The sequence below is a fragment of the Aphelocoma coerulescens genome, chromosome 5 (assembly GCF_041296385.1).
Source record: "Aphelocoma coerulescens isolate FSJ_1873_10779 chromosome 5, UR_Acoe_1.0, whole genome shotgun sequence".
NCBI lineage: Eukaryota > Metazoa > Chordata > Aves > Passeriformes > Corvidae > Aphelocoma > Aphelocoma coerulescens.
The window spans coordinates 20172199-20186540 of record NC_091019.1 but is presented as its reverse complement, the minus strand read 5'-3'; the positions used below and the strand labels follow the sequence as shown (position 1 = coordinate 20186540).

The 14342-nt window shown below is 41.9% G+C and overlaps 1 protein-coding gene across 4 annotated transcripts in view; it reads right to left on the bottom strand.

The window, feature by feature from the left end:
• MOB2 (MOB kinase activator 2) overlaps positions 1-14342 on the bottom strand; it is a 109889-nt gene that overhangs the window by 28239 nt on the left and 67308 nt on the right. Inside the window, exon 1 of one of the 4 annotated variants that reach the window (XM_069016977.1) lies at positions 1609-1783. The exons of the other annotated variants lie outside the window; for them this stretch is intronic. Coding sequence (XP_068873078.1) covers positions 1609-1718 — 110 coding nt within the window. The 5' untranslated portion in view covers positions 1719-1783. Of the gene's footprint in view, positions 1-1608; positions 1784-14342 lie in introns of those variants that run through there. 4 annotated transcript variants of the gene reach the window in all.

The following is a 14342-nucleotide window of genomic DNA, read 5'->3' as shown; positions in this document are numbered from 1 at the left end:
AAGACACATTAAAAAAACACTCAACTACAAAATAGTAAACACTCCCACTTAATAACAGCTCAGCAAAATCAAGTTATGCTATTAATTCACAAGTCCAAAACACTTCATGTGTGAAAACAATATTTTCCTGCTTTCACGACAGTATTGTAGTACATGTAGAAAATAAATCTTAGACGAAAAGAAAATAAAATTATACAGAATTTCTGCACATACTCCAGTAGGAGAAAGGCTGAGGTTAATGTTACATTTTTTAAAAAGCGTGCACTGAACTAATCAAAAATATGCATTTCACTGTTAAGTCACAGGAACTTACCTATACTTTAAAATAAACTGCCATAGATGCTTAACAAAGGTCTGGCAATTCTTCCCTACAGAGGCACCCCATCTATTTACATCTAGGAGTGCTGCCAACAGAACAGCTACCAAAAACTTCAAAAGGTTCACATCATGAATAGCAAGCCGCTGGCCAAAGGATTTTATGATATGACCAGCTGTGTAACACCATATTGAATTATAGACACTCTGCCCCCCAAAAATGCACCGAAAGGACACTAAACCCATTAAAAAGCTGAAAGAGAAACCTCAATTCTTTAAACTAATGTTTTCTACAGGACAGTATTTTTAACGGGGGAAAAAAACCCCAAAACTGCAATACCGGTAAGAACAAATCTAAGCAGCTGTGCCCATCAAGGCTGCTTCAAGACCAGTGAACTCCTCTAGCTGAAATCCCAGCCAGAGCTCAGCCGCTTTGTGATCAGAACATTCTGCTTGAATAAATGGCTCCCCTAAACTCGCTTGGGGAGAGACATGAGTCAACAGAGGAAGAGAGGGATAATGTTTCTGTTGACAAACATTTAACAACTGGCAACAGACAGTAGGAAACGGGGACGAACAAAAGCTTGCCAAATAAAGTTATGCTGGAGGAACAAGGCTCCTTTTTGGAGCAGCAGTGCAACTCTGCACAGATCCCAGAAAAATATCTGAACACAACTAAAATAAAAAAGCTACAGTTGTTGAAGAACGAGGCTGCTAATCCTAATATTTGTGGTGACGTTTTTCCCTGCCAACCAGAACGGGTCAGAACTCCTCCGAATCAAATTACTGCACATCCTTTGCCAAAGAGTCTGGTTTTGGTCTCAGTAGTCATCCACGTCTCAGTGTTCACACAAGCCCTTCTGAGCTACATGAGCAATTTTTTCCCCTCATCTTACAACATTTCTGTAGAAAGCTTGCCAAAGCATATGTAGCATCTTGGTCAGATTCCTTATTCAGGCAAGCCAGGACCTTCGCTGTCTGCTTACGTCCTGGAAATTCAGTTCTCATGAAAGCGCTAACAAAACTTGACTGCCGTATTAAGTGGGAACAAATACTCCTCTCCAAGCGCTTATTGCTGTTCCAACTTCCAGCCTCCCCGATCGCTACACAAGATCCAGAGGGAGCCAAAAGCAGCGTCCCTCTTTCCTCCGGAGAAGAGCGGGGCTGAGGAGCGCCCGTCGCCCCGGCCGGAGTTTCCACTCGAGCTCCGGCTCCCTCCTCTCCCGGGATGCCCCGTGGGCAGCCGCCCGCCCGCCCGCCCGGCGCCACGGCCACCGCCGGACCCGTCCTTACCGCAGCACTTTGCCCACCGCCTGCAGGACCATCTTGCAGCTTAGTCCGGGCTTGGGACTCTGGGCGAGCACGGGCCGTTCACCGGGGAGGCTGCAGTGATCCCCCACCATGGTACGGCGGTGCGGAGCGGAGCAGCGACCGCGGCTCGCTCGGCCCGGGCTCCCCGCCGCTGTCCCGGCCGCCCGCCCCCGCCGGCCCGGCCCCGCCAATGGCGCTGGGGGCGGGAGGTGCCGCGGCTCCTCCGCCCGCCCCGCCCCGCCCGGCCCCGGCCCGGCCCCGGCGCGGCCCCGAACCGGCCCGAGCAGGGCCCTGCGCCGCCCCCCGCACGGGCAGCGCGGCGCGGCCGCGTTACACAACGGCCGGGGAGTGCCGGCACGGGAGAGCCCGGCTGCCCAGCACCAACACAATCCTCTGCCCCTTCTTTTGGAGCCGGAAAATAAGCAAGGCAAAGTAGGACGGTGCCTGACGAGCAGGTTGCTGTCTGCACTACAGGCCCCGTCCGTAATGGGGCCAGGCTGGACTCCCGGTGAGAAACGGGAATAATGATGCCTTTTGTGAGCAAAGCTCTGCACTGCTCTCGGTACTCTGTGACGTGCAAGGGCATGGGCTACCCAAGAGCACAGCTACAGACGGTCTTACATAGCGCATGGCAGCCCAGCAATGACATCAAGACCTTTATCAGAGACATTTAAACAGAGGAAGGGTGAAGAAGAAGAAAGCTATAAACAACATAAAATGACTTGCCATTGTGACCAGAGTTAAGAGCAAGCACGTGGGTAATGGTCCTCAGAGGATGAGGGATTAAGCAGTGTCCCAACACAAGGCCCATTGTGACACACCTTCAGTTCTGCCTGGATAAACCACTTGGCCATGAGTTTTCCTAACAGACCTTAGAAAGACACTGTATGTCCAGCTCCTTAGCCATGCTGCATAACCAGTCCACACCCCTTTTGGACAGGCAGCTGTGGCCACAGGTTGCTGATGTAGCGTTTAGAGCCAGATCACAACAAAAAATGTGACAGGTGTGACATAATGTGACCTAGAACAGAAAGCCTTGAGGATATCACTTATTCTGACACACTGAAGCCTGGCCCATGACATTTCAGAGAAAACAGTGGGTTTGCCATTTTATGTACACCTGCAACAGTGGCTCCAACTGGAAGGGGCAATTCCCTGTTCAGGGTATACAGCCAGGCACTCCAGTTCATTTACTCAACAGACTTCCCCTGTACTCAGAAGACCAAGAGGCTTGTTGAATTCATCTTAGCACAACAGTGACATTGCTGCTGCCACCAACCCAACATCACTTGGTCAAAGCAGGCAGGAATGTGGCTGCTGTTTGCACAAACCCAAGAAACTGCAGCCCCATGATGCAAACCTGAAGGAAAAATGTGCTGCTGCTCAGTCCCAAAGCATCTACCCAGGCAGGGTGTTTGTCAGCTATGCACCTTTAGTTGCATGTCCAAGTTAGGCCTCCCCACCCTTGTGAAGCAGGAGGTATTTTGATTCCCACTGTACAAGCAATCCACTTAAGATGGAGTTTTAATGACTTCACTGATAGCATACAGGAAGCCTGCAGCTCAGTTTTCCACACTGAATCCTGGTGCTTCTTACAGGAGATAATCCAACCCGTGAAAAATCTGATGCTCTCCCAACCTTTTCCCCAAGTAAGAGCAACTTGTGACAGTAACATTACAATGCAAGAGTCCTGGCAAATGGAGGAAGGGCACCTGCCAAAAGGCCAGCTGCCTTCGCTTTGTCCACCAGTGACATCTGCAGAGAGAGAATTTTGTTAAAGAACCACCTTAAAAACAACAAGCCTGTGATATAAAGCAGCTTAAGCTTTAATAAAGTCTGTCTGTCCAAAGTAAATTAAAGAAAAATCCAGGGGTAAAACCAAAATAAATACAGCTCTGTGGTATTACAGTTGTGTTAGGAAAGCTGGCCTCTCTGTGACTCTGACTGCAAAACAGTCGCTCTTCAGAGATGGAGGTTCAGTGATCTCCCACAGGTTGGGAACTGATCCTCTTCTGGTAAAACTGAAAGATCGATTGAAACACAACTTTAAAACCTGGTCACTTTTTAACTTTGATGCAAATAAATGGCCAATTTCTCTCTTCTGCTAGCTTCCACATCAACCCAGCATTTTTCTTTCCCTTTCCTCAAGCATATGTCTCCATGGCACCCTTTCCAGCCTTTTCTCCACCTTTCAGTTTGCCTCTATTCAAGCAATATCCTTTGCTTGGATCAACTACGTGCTACAGTTTACCTGTAATACAGATTTTATGCAAGTTGTAGGAAATCTCAGCATCTCTAAATAAATTTTAAATGCTTCAAAATAGTAAAAATCAAGTCATTATAGGAAGCACAACTTAAGCATGCACACTTTATTTATACAGCACCAACATAAATCATTTAAACCACATGTGCAGTACAGATTCTTACAACTTTGACAAGATTTAGAGCACACATGCAGACACAAATGGGTTTATTTGAGAGCTGCTTCATCCATAAAGAAGAGTACTCCATCTACAAGAAGTGTTTATTTGAACACAGCTGCTGGTCTGATCTCCACTTATGCATATTCTGAAGGATGCATATCTACACTTCCTTAAGGGTGTGTCTGCAGCCATCTGAAATCCTCCCTATTTGCATTCATCAGAAGCCTCTTTTTCACTTGTTTCCTCAACATCCTCTGAATGTAACAACTGTCAGATCCAACCTTAGCCCAAGTGTGCTTCAGCACTGGTGAACTGCTTCTAGCATGTGCCTTACCCACCAGACAAGGCAGAGCTGTGTATTGAAACTATCACTAAATGTCAACAGAAATACCTGTGAATGGATCTACAAACAGCTTCACCACTTGTATTGGACCTACAGACACATCAGCAAAACAGTGACATCACCAGAGGCACAGAGGAGCACAGCAGTGCTCTGGGAAGAGGGGAGCCCCATTTCTCTTCACACATGACTACATGTCACAGCACACTGATGGAAAGCTTTCTACACTGATCCCAACTACCAAGCCAAGGAATAATATTTATAAATTTTATGAATAATGCTTTGTATTTATAATGTTGTTATAAGCAGCAGTTAACCATTATATACTTATTTACCCCTTTTACAGTTCCATAAAAAGTACATGTAAAGCAGCCACCATGGGGATGTATACTGGTACTTGGAGGTTGGCAAAGAAAGTGAGTTGTATTCAACCCAGACAAACAAACAATGTCATAGGAAAAAAAAAAGAAATTATAACCATTATTTTGATTAAGGTACAATTCAGCATTTATATGCATAGAAATGAAGCCTTGTAACATCAGACTATAAAGTCCTGTTTTAAATTAAGCTTAAGTTTATTGTGTGTCGCTGCCTGACATATAACATTTCAATTTTGCAAGCTCATTAGCCCTTTTGTTTGACTTTAGTGTACCCTGATACCACCTAGCCAAGTAACCTTTCTAGTTACTTCACAGGGTACCCAGGTCTCTGGAACAACTGAAAACCAGCAATGAGAACATTGCATCCTTTAGCTTGGCCCTAAGATCTATTTAGACTGAGATTACATTTAATCTCCATTTTGTCATCCTCACACAGCAGCAGATGGCACGAGCAGCTCTGCTCGGTATCAGCACTAAAGGCATGGATTTGGGACAGAAGACAGCCTGAAGACAAGTTGTCTCAGTCTCAAAAAGCAGTTTGGAGTGGTCAGAGTGAAGGGGGAAATAGATTTTAAAGGTATGCATTCAGCTCCACTCTTGAGATAACAGCAGGAGAAATAGGTCTTCCTGGCCACACAGGGTGTTATGATACAAGCCTTATCAAAAGTGGCCACACACACTGCAGAAAGTTTCTGCATAAAAGACTGAGCTTAAAAGCAGCAAATTTGTAAGTGACAAGGTGCCTACATTTGCTGCTTTACTGAAAACTCTGAAAATAATGACAAGTCAGTGTCTATCCTGCAATCATCTTTGGCTTCATCAGTACTATGGATACTATGAGGTCTTTTTTTTGACAGGCAGAGAGCAAAAAAATGATGCACGATATTCTTACCCTCATCCATAAGATGAGAAACAATCATTTGCAGCATGAAGAGCAAATTAGCTCAAAATATCAGTAGAGCTTCATCAGGAACTCAAAAAAAATTAAGGCTTTTTGGAAAGGATGCACAAAATGAGAAGAACCAAGGGTTTATCAAATACCACTTTAAAAAAAGAACAAAGGAAAAGGAAAGAGTGCTGCTGTATGTACCAAACAGAGAAATCGTGATCTCAAAGCTACTGTTTTTCTGACAAGTGTGTAGGTGCATCTATTGTTCCAAAATCCCAAATGTCAAGTTCAGCCAGGTTCACCAAGTGTGTACGGATGAGAGATGAAGAACATGAATGTGTTGAAGGCAGCAGCAATAGCAGCAGCTCAACAGGAGATACTCAATTCTACCAGCAGTGAACTAATACCTGAGCACTCCTAATAAAGGATGGGATGGTCACACTCAGACTTTACATGAAGAGGTGATCTGAAATAGCGAAGAGTTCATTTTTGTCACCTGCATTTCAGCCAGTCCTCCTGAGTCAGCCCACCTAAAATGACAGAAGCCCTCTGAAGACACACACTGAAAGGACACTTGTTTCCTGTGCAGCTGTTCAGGCAAGTTTGTGGCAAGTGGATTCTGAGTCAAAGAATTGCCATGGAGTTGGAGAGAAAACATCAAATTCAGACCTTAGTTTGTAGAAAACTTAGCCTGAAAACTTACCACTATATATAAAAATAATTTCTCTTATTACAATTATTATCCTGAATCCTAGGCAAGTTCTAATGTTATTTCATTCTGCTTAAAGCCTTCCTGCTTTTGACTGCAGAAGTTCTTTGCTTTCTGTACTAAGGTGTTGTCCATCATCCTATAGCACCCTGTTTCAGTGAGGATGAAGCAGTCCCTGTACAGTACCTTTCTCACATAGTCCATTCCAGTAGAGTAAAACACCACCATGGCACAGCCTCAGGAGGCAGAGGGTTTTCCTCTTTCCAGTTTGCAAAACAATATACTTGGATCTACGATATACAGGAACAATAAACTGGAAAGTATTTGCAAATAAAGAGCACAAATCCATCACCCTCTCAAACTGTCTTTCATAGAGACAAAGCGTGACTTAGCAAAAGCCTAGTAATCGCTCCAGGTGACACTGGAGTGACATGCAACATCTATCTCAGCAAGGGTGAAATCCCTTTTTTTCTTTCAGTGGGGAGAAGGGTGAGAAGAAAGCACAAACAACTGAACGTGTGCCAGTGAAGCTAATAGATTTATCATTTTGAGTGCCCAGAAATGTCTTTCAACACATGCATCTCATCAAGTAAATCAAAGGAAGAAGCTTTAGTAGGCAGAGTACCTGCTGATGGGCTGCACGGGTGTTTACAGCACACTGTAAGGATTGAGATGCTGAATTTGTACCATTGCAGCTGCTGTTAGTTCCTTCCCAGAGATAATACAAGTGACAATTTCATCTCACATTTTACCATTCCTTTTTTTTTCTTGCCATAATTATAAAGCTTAGCTAGGCTGCACTCCAGGGAAGCATTAATGCAATATGCATTTGATACAGAAAAGCTAAAATGAAAGACTCCTGTTCTTTTCTTTTCCTCCCCCAAATACACTGGACCTCAAGCTTCATATAAAGAGGGAAAACTTCTAAAACTTGGCTAAGAAGCTCTCCCCAGGGATTGTTTAACATATTCAGACCTACTTGCTACATATATACAGAACTCTCCCTGTAAGTTTTACAACACAACTACTGTTTCCACAGACTTGGGTAAATATGGCATGGAAAATAAAATCCTAATTGCAAATTGGCACAAAACTCTAGGCTAAGGAGTCAAAGGTGTAATCAGCACAGGAAAGGAGGGAATCTGTGTCAGCACTGTTACTGGTCAGGACTATCTATGCTTGGGTGGGAAAGGCACAGAAGGAAAAAGGGGAGACGCTGGGAGTGAACTTGCAGAGTTTTCCCAGACGGAGACACTAAGGAAATAAAAGTTTCCCTCCTTTTTGGTGTTAAGAATGGCTTCATTTCAATATAGCAAATGATATTATCTGGTAATGTCACATTTGGATGACAGCATAAGGAAAAAAACAATTAGTGAAATAAGCATGAAATTTATTCTATGAGATTTTTCCCCAGGCATGCATTACAAAATACAACACACAGCACTTACATTATGTAATGAGAAACTATTCATTGTAATTCCTGGCATTTACAGAGTAACTCCTTAGCTGCTACTTCTGAAGAGCAGGACCACAAAATCCAGAAGTCACAAAATTAACTTGGTTCACACCCAGACCAGTGCACATTTGCATTCCACACACAACTCAACACAGAGATGCTTCATCCAAGCTAATTTAATTTCTTAATACTGCTCAGGCCCAGCACAGGTCAGATCAACAGGAGGCCAGCACAGATTTAGCCATGTAAACAATGTCATAAAGTTCCTAACCTACAACCTGAAATAGTTCATATTTATTATCCTGGTGAAGACCTTTCCAGCAGGCGTTCAGCAAATGCCTAAGTACAAGCAGTATTTGCACTGGGGCAGCTCAGCCCAGAGGAGGGGCCACTTCCAGCTCAGCAGTAAAACCTGTTCGGTCAGCACGCGTGCCAAGGTGTGCACTGGAGATGGACACTGGGCTTCACACACAGACACCAAGGCTTTGTCACAGCCCAAGTTACACTGCTGTGTTTCAGAACAGTTGTGGAAGTAAAAGTGTGAAGATCTTGCCTTGGAGGAATCCTCAAACCTCACATACAGCTAAGTATTTCAAGGCATTTGAAAAAATTAACAATTCTTATTCAGCATGTTAAATGAGAGATTTGCAAATTTACTGAGAAAAATCCCTGAAGTTTTATAGGACAGTTTTTGACACTTGGCTATAGTAAAAATGTTGCACACAAGAACTCATAACACCCTCACAGCAGAGTCTTGGCTGTGCCTGCCAGTCTTCGCTTGCGAGAGAGCTCTGCTGCATGTGGGACATAAATACTTACGTAGGTATGGCCACACAAGACTGCACAGCATGAGTAGCCTGCTTGGTGTTTTCCTAAAACTTCTTACAAATATACAGCCAGTTTTCATGCTCTCATTTTCTGATAAAGACAACGGCTTCAGAGCCATTCACTTACCCATTTGATTTGAATACTTTGGTGGTATAAAACTCCCAGGATTTTACAAAACCCAACATGATCATATGATCTTGAGACCAGCCCTCTCCTACAAATTCTGGACAGATTTGGACAAAGAGTGGCAGGATAATACACTATAAGGTTAAGGTTACCATACTTTTTTTTTCAGGCTCTGCACTAATATATTCTGGAAGCGCACTGGCCTAGTTTAATGAGGAACTGGTAGAATAAAAAAAGCTTGTGTACACAGGATTGTTGATACACAGGGTTGTATCATGTTCCTTGTTTCTAACTAAGATTTCTTCAAAAGCAAGCTAAGCCACTGAGGGAAATCATGGCAGTAGTAAAAAAACTAAAAAACACCCAAAAGACGAAAATTTATGGGAAACATCACTTCTTTATATAACAAAGATAATACAAACCAGAAGTACTTGAATTATCTCAAACCATCACCAGTTTCCTTTTTAGGCTCAGAATATTTGAGAGCTGTTTTTTTAAAAAAAACCTCCTGGAAGCCTACAAACGTCATGAAAGGGACTACTTATAACAGAATTGCCTTCCAAATTACAGCTAGATTATCACTCTACACAACACAAGTATTCTTATTACTGTGACATGCTTGCACTGCTGCGAACTCTGATTAAGAGGCAAATCACAGATTACATCTTGAGGGAGAAACACTATAAAATAAAGGAAATTAACCCAACTCTCATCTGATCAAGGAAAAAGTTAGAATGTACAGTGGAAGAGCCCTGAGTTTAAGCCAATCATGGAGAAAGACATGGGTTTAAAAATAATACCATTAAGCACATGTCTGTCATTGAGCAACACTGCTGTATAGGAGGCTTTTCTGATGCTGTCTTGCTTAAAATCTCCATTTTGCCTAGAATTTGTTCTAGGGCTGCATTTACACCTTTTCCCCCATAGTCCATTACAACACTTGAATGGATGTTTATTTACTACGAAACAACAGCACTGGCTGACAGAAGAGCTTTGCTGTTCTGGTTAGACAACATTGCCATTTGTCATGTTTTAGTAATGCAGTAAGAAAATTAGCCTTGTCTGCTCTCAGACAAAAGAAAAGTCACACTTAAGGTACTGGAGGGAAATTGAGGAAAGGATACTGCTGTGTCTACCAAGACTATTCTGCATGAACTTTGCCAAAGAGGTCTGTTCCCCCATTCCACAGCCAAACCCAAAGAAATTAACTATAATCTACATTTTGCATTTCTTGCTTTTTGCATACTTTTCCTAAACTACTTGCTTTCAGGACTTTGTCAGTATCAATATGTACTGAGAGTACAGGATCAATGGGTAATATTGTCAAACTACCATAATTCCTACTTAGCTACTGAGAAATACCATTACCATGAACATGGCAAAGACATCTTTTTCAAATGCCTGATGAAAATTGCTTCATGACTGGGAAAAAGCACTGGAGCTGCAGTGTTACTGCAAAGATGCACAGGCAAGTGAGGGCCATCTATCTATCTATCTATCTATAAATTTATGTATCAAAACTTTACCTAAATTCAGTGATAACACAGTACCTGAAATATTTTCACATTTTTCTAGGCTTCTCACTGGGGAGGTGAAAGTGAACGCTAGATGATGTATTCACCCTGCATCTTGAGCTACTTCTACACTTTGAAGGAACATTATGTGCATCAAGGAAATGTGCTCCAACACACAGCAAGTGAACCTTTCCCTTTCAATGTTCTGCTCTAAAAATTGCTTGAAACTGGGGAAAACACACCGTGTTCTACTATGCAAATATCAACTTCCCTGTATAATTATAGTGCATTTTGCTAGAATTGCATCACGACTAGAATACTACCAAGAGGGCAAACATTGAACCACTATTCTTAGTTTGTTAGAAAATTTTTCCCACATTACATAAACATGTACACACCCAGACTTGGGCAGCACCATCAATCTTTTCATTGCTTTCACTTTAGTAAAGGAACACCTATTTTTCATTTCAGTAGCTTTATTTTTATTAATGTTATGAAACAGGTATTAAATTTTCTCCTTCAGCTCTCTTCACTGTTACTCTTCCCTTGTCTTTACCGCAGTTTCTGTACTGGCATATTGATTTTAAAAAAATCCTTAAAACTTCAGTAAAAGAACTTACATCTAAATGTGTGTATTGAACAGAAAAAGTGTCAAGGAGATTCTCCTGATGTTTTCTTAAAATGAATGTGTGCACAGTTGAGAAAAGCATAAATAGGATGTATTAATAGGATCGCACACATTAATCAGAAGCAGCAAAACTAAAACATAGCAGATTATTGAAAATATCATCAAAACTTTGCAAGCTCTTTGATATGTTGACCAGAAGTATGAACCATGCCAAATTCCTCTGAACAGATGCATCCCTATATAATTTTAATTCTAGACATATCTCTGACAAAGAGTCAGCCAGTTCAGGGCAACCACACCTGAGCAAGTCACGTTAAAAGAAGACACATAACAGCTAAGAATTAAGCAGCTCAAAAGCTAACATTGGTATATTGAGTCCATATTCAAACATCTGATTGATTATACCTCAGAATTCAGTTTTCATTTCTTGGCCTGAAGGGTGCTAAAATACAGAATACATTCTGCTCCCAAATACTCCCCTATAGGCTTAGTGTTAAAACAAAAAGGGAATAGTATTCTGACTCTACAGGATAAAAGAAATTCTTAATTTTGTTCCCGATACGTGTTCCATTTTTATACAAAGAACAAATGGTCAACTAAATGCAAATTTTGAAAATAATTCTTTTATCATAAAACAATGTACTTGTTGCTTTTAGCGATACAACATTCAAAACACTGCTACTGCTGTTTCTAAATGTAATAAAGTACTTCATTCTACAAATCAGGCTTTGCTTTGTTTGCATATACAAGATGTTCATGCATATTTGGAACCTAACCACAGTTATGCTGCTTGTATGGTGATTCTTGTATAAAGTGTCTTGTCTTTTGTCTTTCCCTATGAACAAATTCATAAAGAAAATGATAAAAGCCTACCTAGCTGAAGTCAGTGCTCATATCCTTCACAATGTGGGTGCATATCACAACATACAACAGGCAGATGTAATACCACTGAGAAGTCACGTCCTACTGTCAATCCAGGCAGGGACAGACACCCACTGCCTTGTAACCCCAGGCCTCTCTACAGCCCATCAGATCCTTTTTGTGTGCCTGATGGAAGAGGGAAGGTCTAGTGTTAACAGAAGATGTTTACTTCCCACACCAAAGAAAAGGGACAAGTAACTACGCTTCACTGTCCAAGGATTCAGAGAGTCCTTTGGAAAGCAAGCCTCCTCAGATAAACCTTTACCTTTTAAACAACCAATTGGAGAGGGAATGATGTAGCACGGGTCCAGCTGTTAGGAACAAGAAGGTAATACACAACTCCTCTGATCTTTCACCTCACATGGCTATTGCTTTGTCTTCACCAGTAATGGTTTGTTGGGGGACAAAGTTTTAAAGACAAGACAAAATGTGCAAGACTTAGCTTAAAATTCACACAGAGACAAGATCTGTCAGGTAGGTATAATTGGCATTGCATGCCCCTTCTTGGGGTTGAGTTGATGTGTTTTAACCTTGTGGATAAAATAAAAAGTTGTGTCCCCACTATGGTTTTAACAGCTTACATATTCTAATTATTTCACAATGAAAACACATGCTTTTTTTGACCAAAGAAGGTATTTTGCCTACACAAATACAGCAAGTTAGCAAAGAGCTGCCACTGCAGACACAACACTTCTGAGGAAACCTGTGCTTTGCACACGTATTTTAAAGTCACCCCTCACCCATGCCTCTGAGCTGTCCAAGTAAAACAAGCTATACTGGTAAAATAAACACATTTTGCCAATAAGTACACTTGACTTTGTTCCAGTGCAGGTGTACTCTCAAAAACCTTCTTCATACCCCAACCAACAACGCCAGAAGACATTTGGAGCAGTGACAAGACTGACATGGGTAACGCCCAACTTTTCCACCCAGTGATTCACACGTTTCCTCCAGTGGTATGCCAGGCTCGTACACCACAGAACCTACCCAGTGCTTCCCTGAAAAGCCTGATTTACTGGGATTGCACAAATCAAAGGCACTGCACGTGCAGGGGATGATGCAGCCACCTACCTGCTGCTCAGGAGCCCACACAAGGCAGCAGCCAAAGCAGGGCGGCTGCCCCTGTTCAGAGGTTCTTTCCAGGGGCCCTTGGGAAGCAGGGGCAATTAGGTCCAGGCCACAGAATGAGCTCCCAGACCCAGGATGCTCGGGTTCACTTTACGCCAGCACACCACAGCAACCAGAGCGGTTCTGGGGTCAGAACAAGCCTTCAGTTCTTGTCTGCCTTCCATCTAGTTACCCCTGAAGTGAACCCTAAGCTTCTATAGCCTAAAGCACACCTCCCAAAAAGGCATCTGGCTTCAACTTGTGTATCTGACAGAGAAGAAAAATCAGTTATTTTTACAGTAATTTGTTTCAGTGGCTGATCACATCCATTGTTAAGCCACACATCCTTTGAATATTTGAAACCTAGTTTTAACATCCATATTTCCAGTTATGATTGCCATCCTTTCTCTGTTGCAGCTTTCTTCCCCCTCTTTAAATTTCATTAGTTAGATATTATATTCACCTCTTGACCTTCTGAGTAATTAAATAAAAGAGACAATCTCCTTCTGCCTCATTATTAGAAAGCTTTTTTTCCCCCATCTTTAAATACTGCAGGTTTTTTCTACCTTTTTAAAATAGAAGATATCAAAGTGCCTACTCAAAACAGTGAAAGCATGACTGCTCAAAAGATCTGGAGTTCTCCTAAAATCTTGATAGGGATGAACAAGCACACAAAATTTTATCTGGATCTCCATTCCCCAACAAATTAAATAACCTGTTGCAAGTTTCAAATGTTTTATCTTTCTAACATTTAGAAATTCAGAGAATATTTGCATCTCAAGTCAACAGAAAGAATGCTACTTCTCATTATTTCATCAAGGAAAGAAAAATCTATTAAATCATCAATTTACTTATGTTCAGAGAGAAGAGCTATAAACACAACTCTGGTTTTATAAATATTTAATCAGCTTAGTAACAATTAGAATAATTTCATCCCACATGGGTTATGCTACCTTTGATTAAAAACCTCAGGGAAAAAAAAAAAGGTTGATTTTCTTGTAATCCATTTTCTTCACTTTCTCACACACAACCACGGGGATGGAAGCCACTGCACGGTCATTCAAAATTACATTGTAAGAAACAAATGGAGAGCACATGGAAAAAATGTTATATCCTCCTTCCACATAAAATTATCATTGTGTTGCTTCCACTGTAATCCTTGAATACCCTTGAGCAAAGAGCAGTTACTGACTTGAGCCAAATTATCTGACCCAAGGGACAGTGTAGAAGGAGCAGGTAACATGATACAGCCTAAAACTTGAACGAGTTGTGTCTTATTATCTGCTAATGTCACCATTAGCATGGAAAGGCACTCAGTGCCACTTATTGCCCACTGTCTCCAATGCCTTATTCCTTATTCTTCCTTTCTTATACTCAGAAAGGGCAAATGCCTTC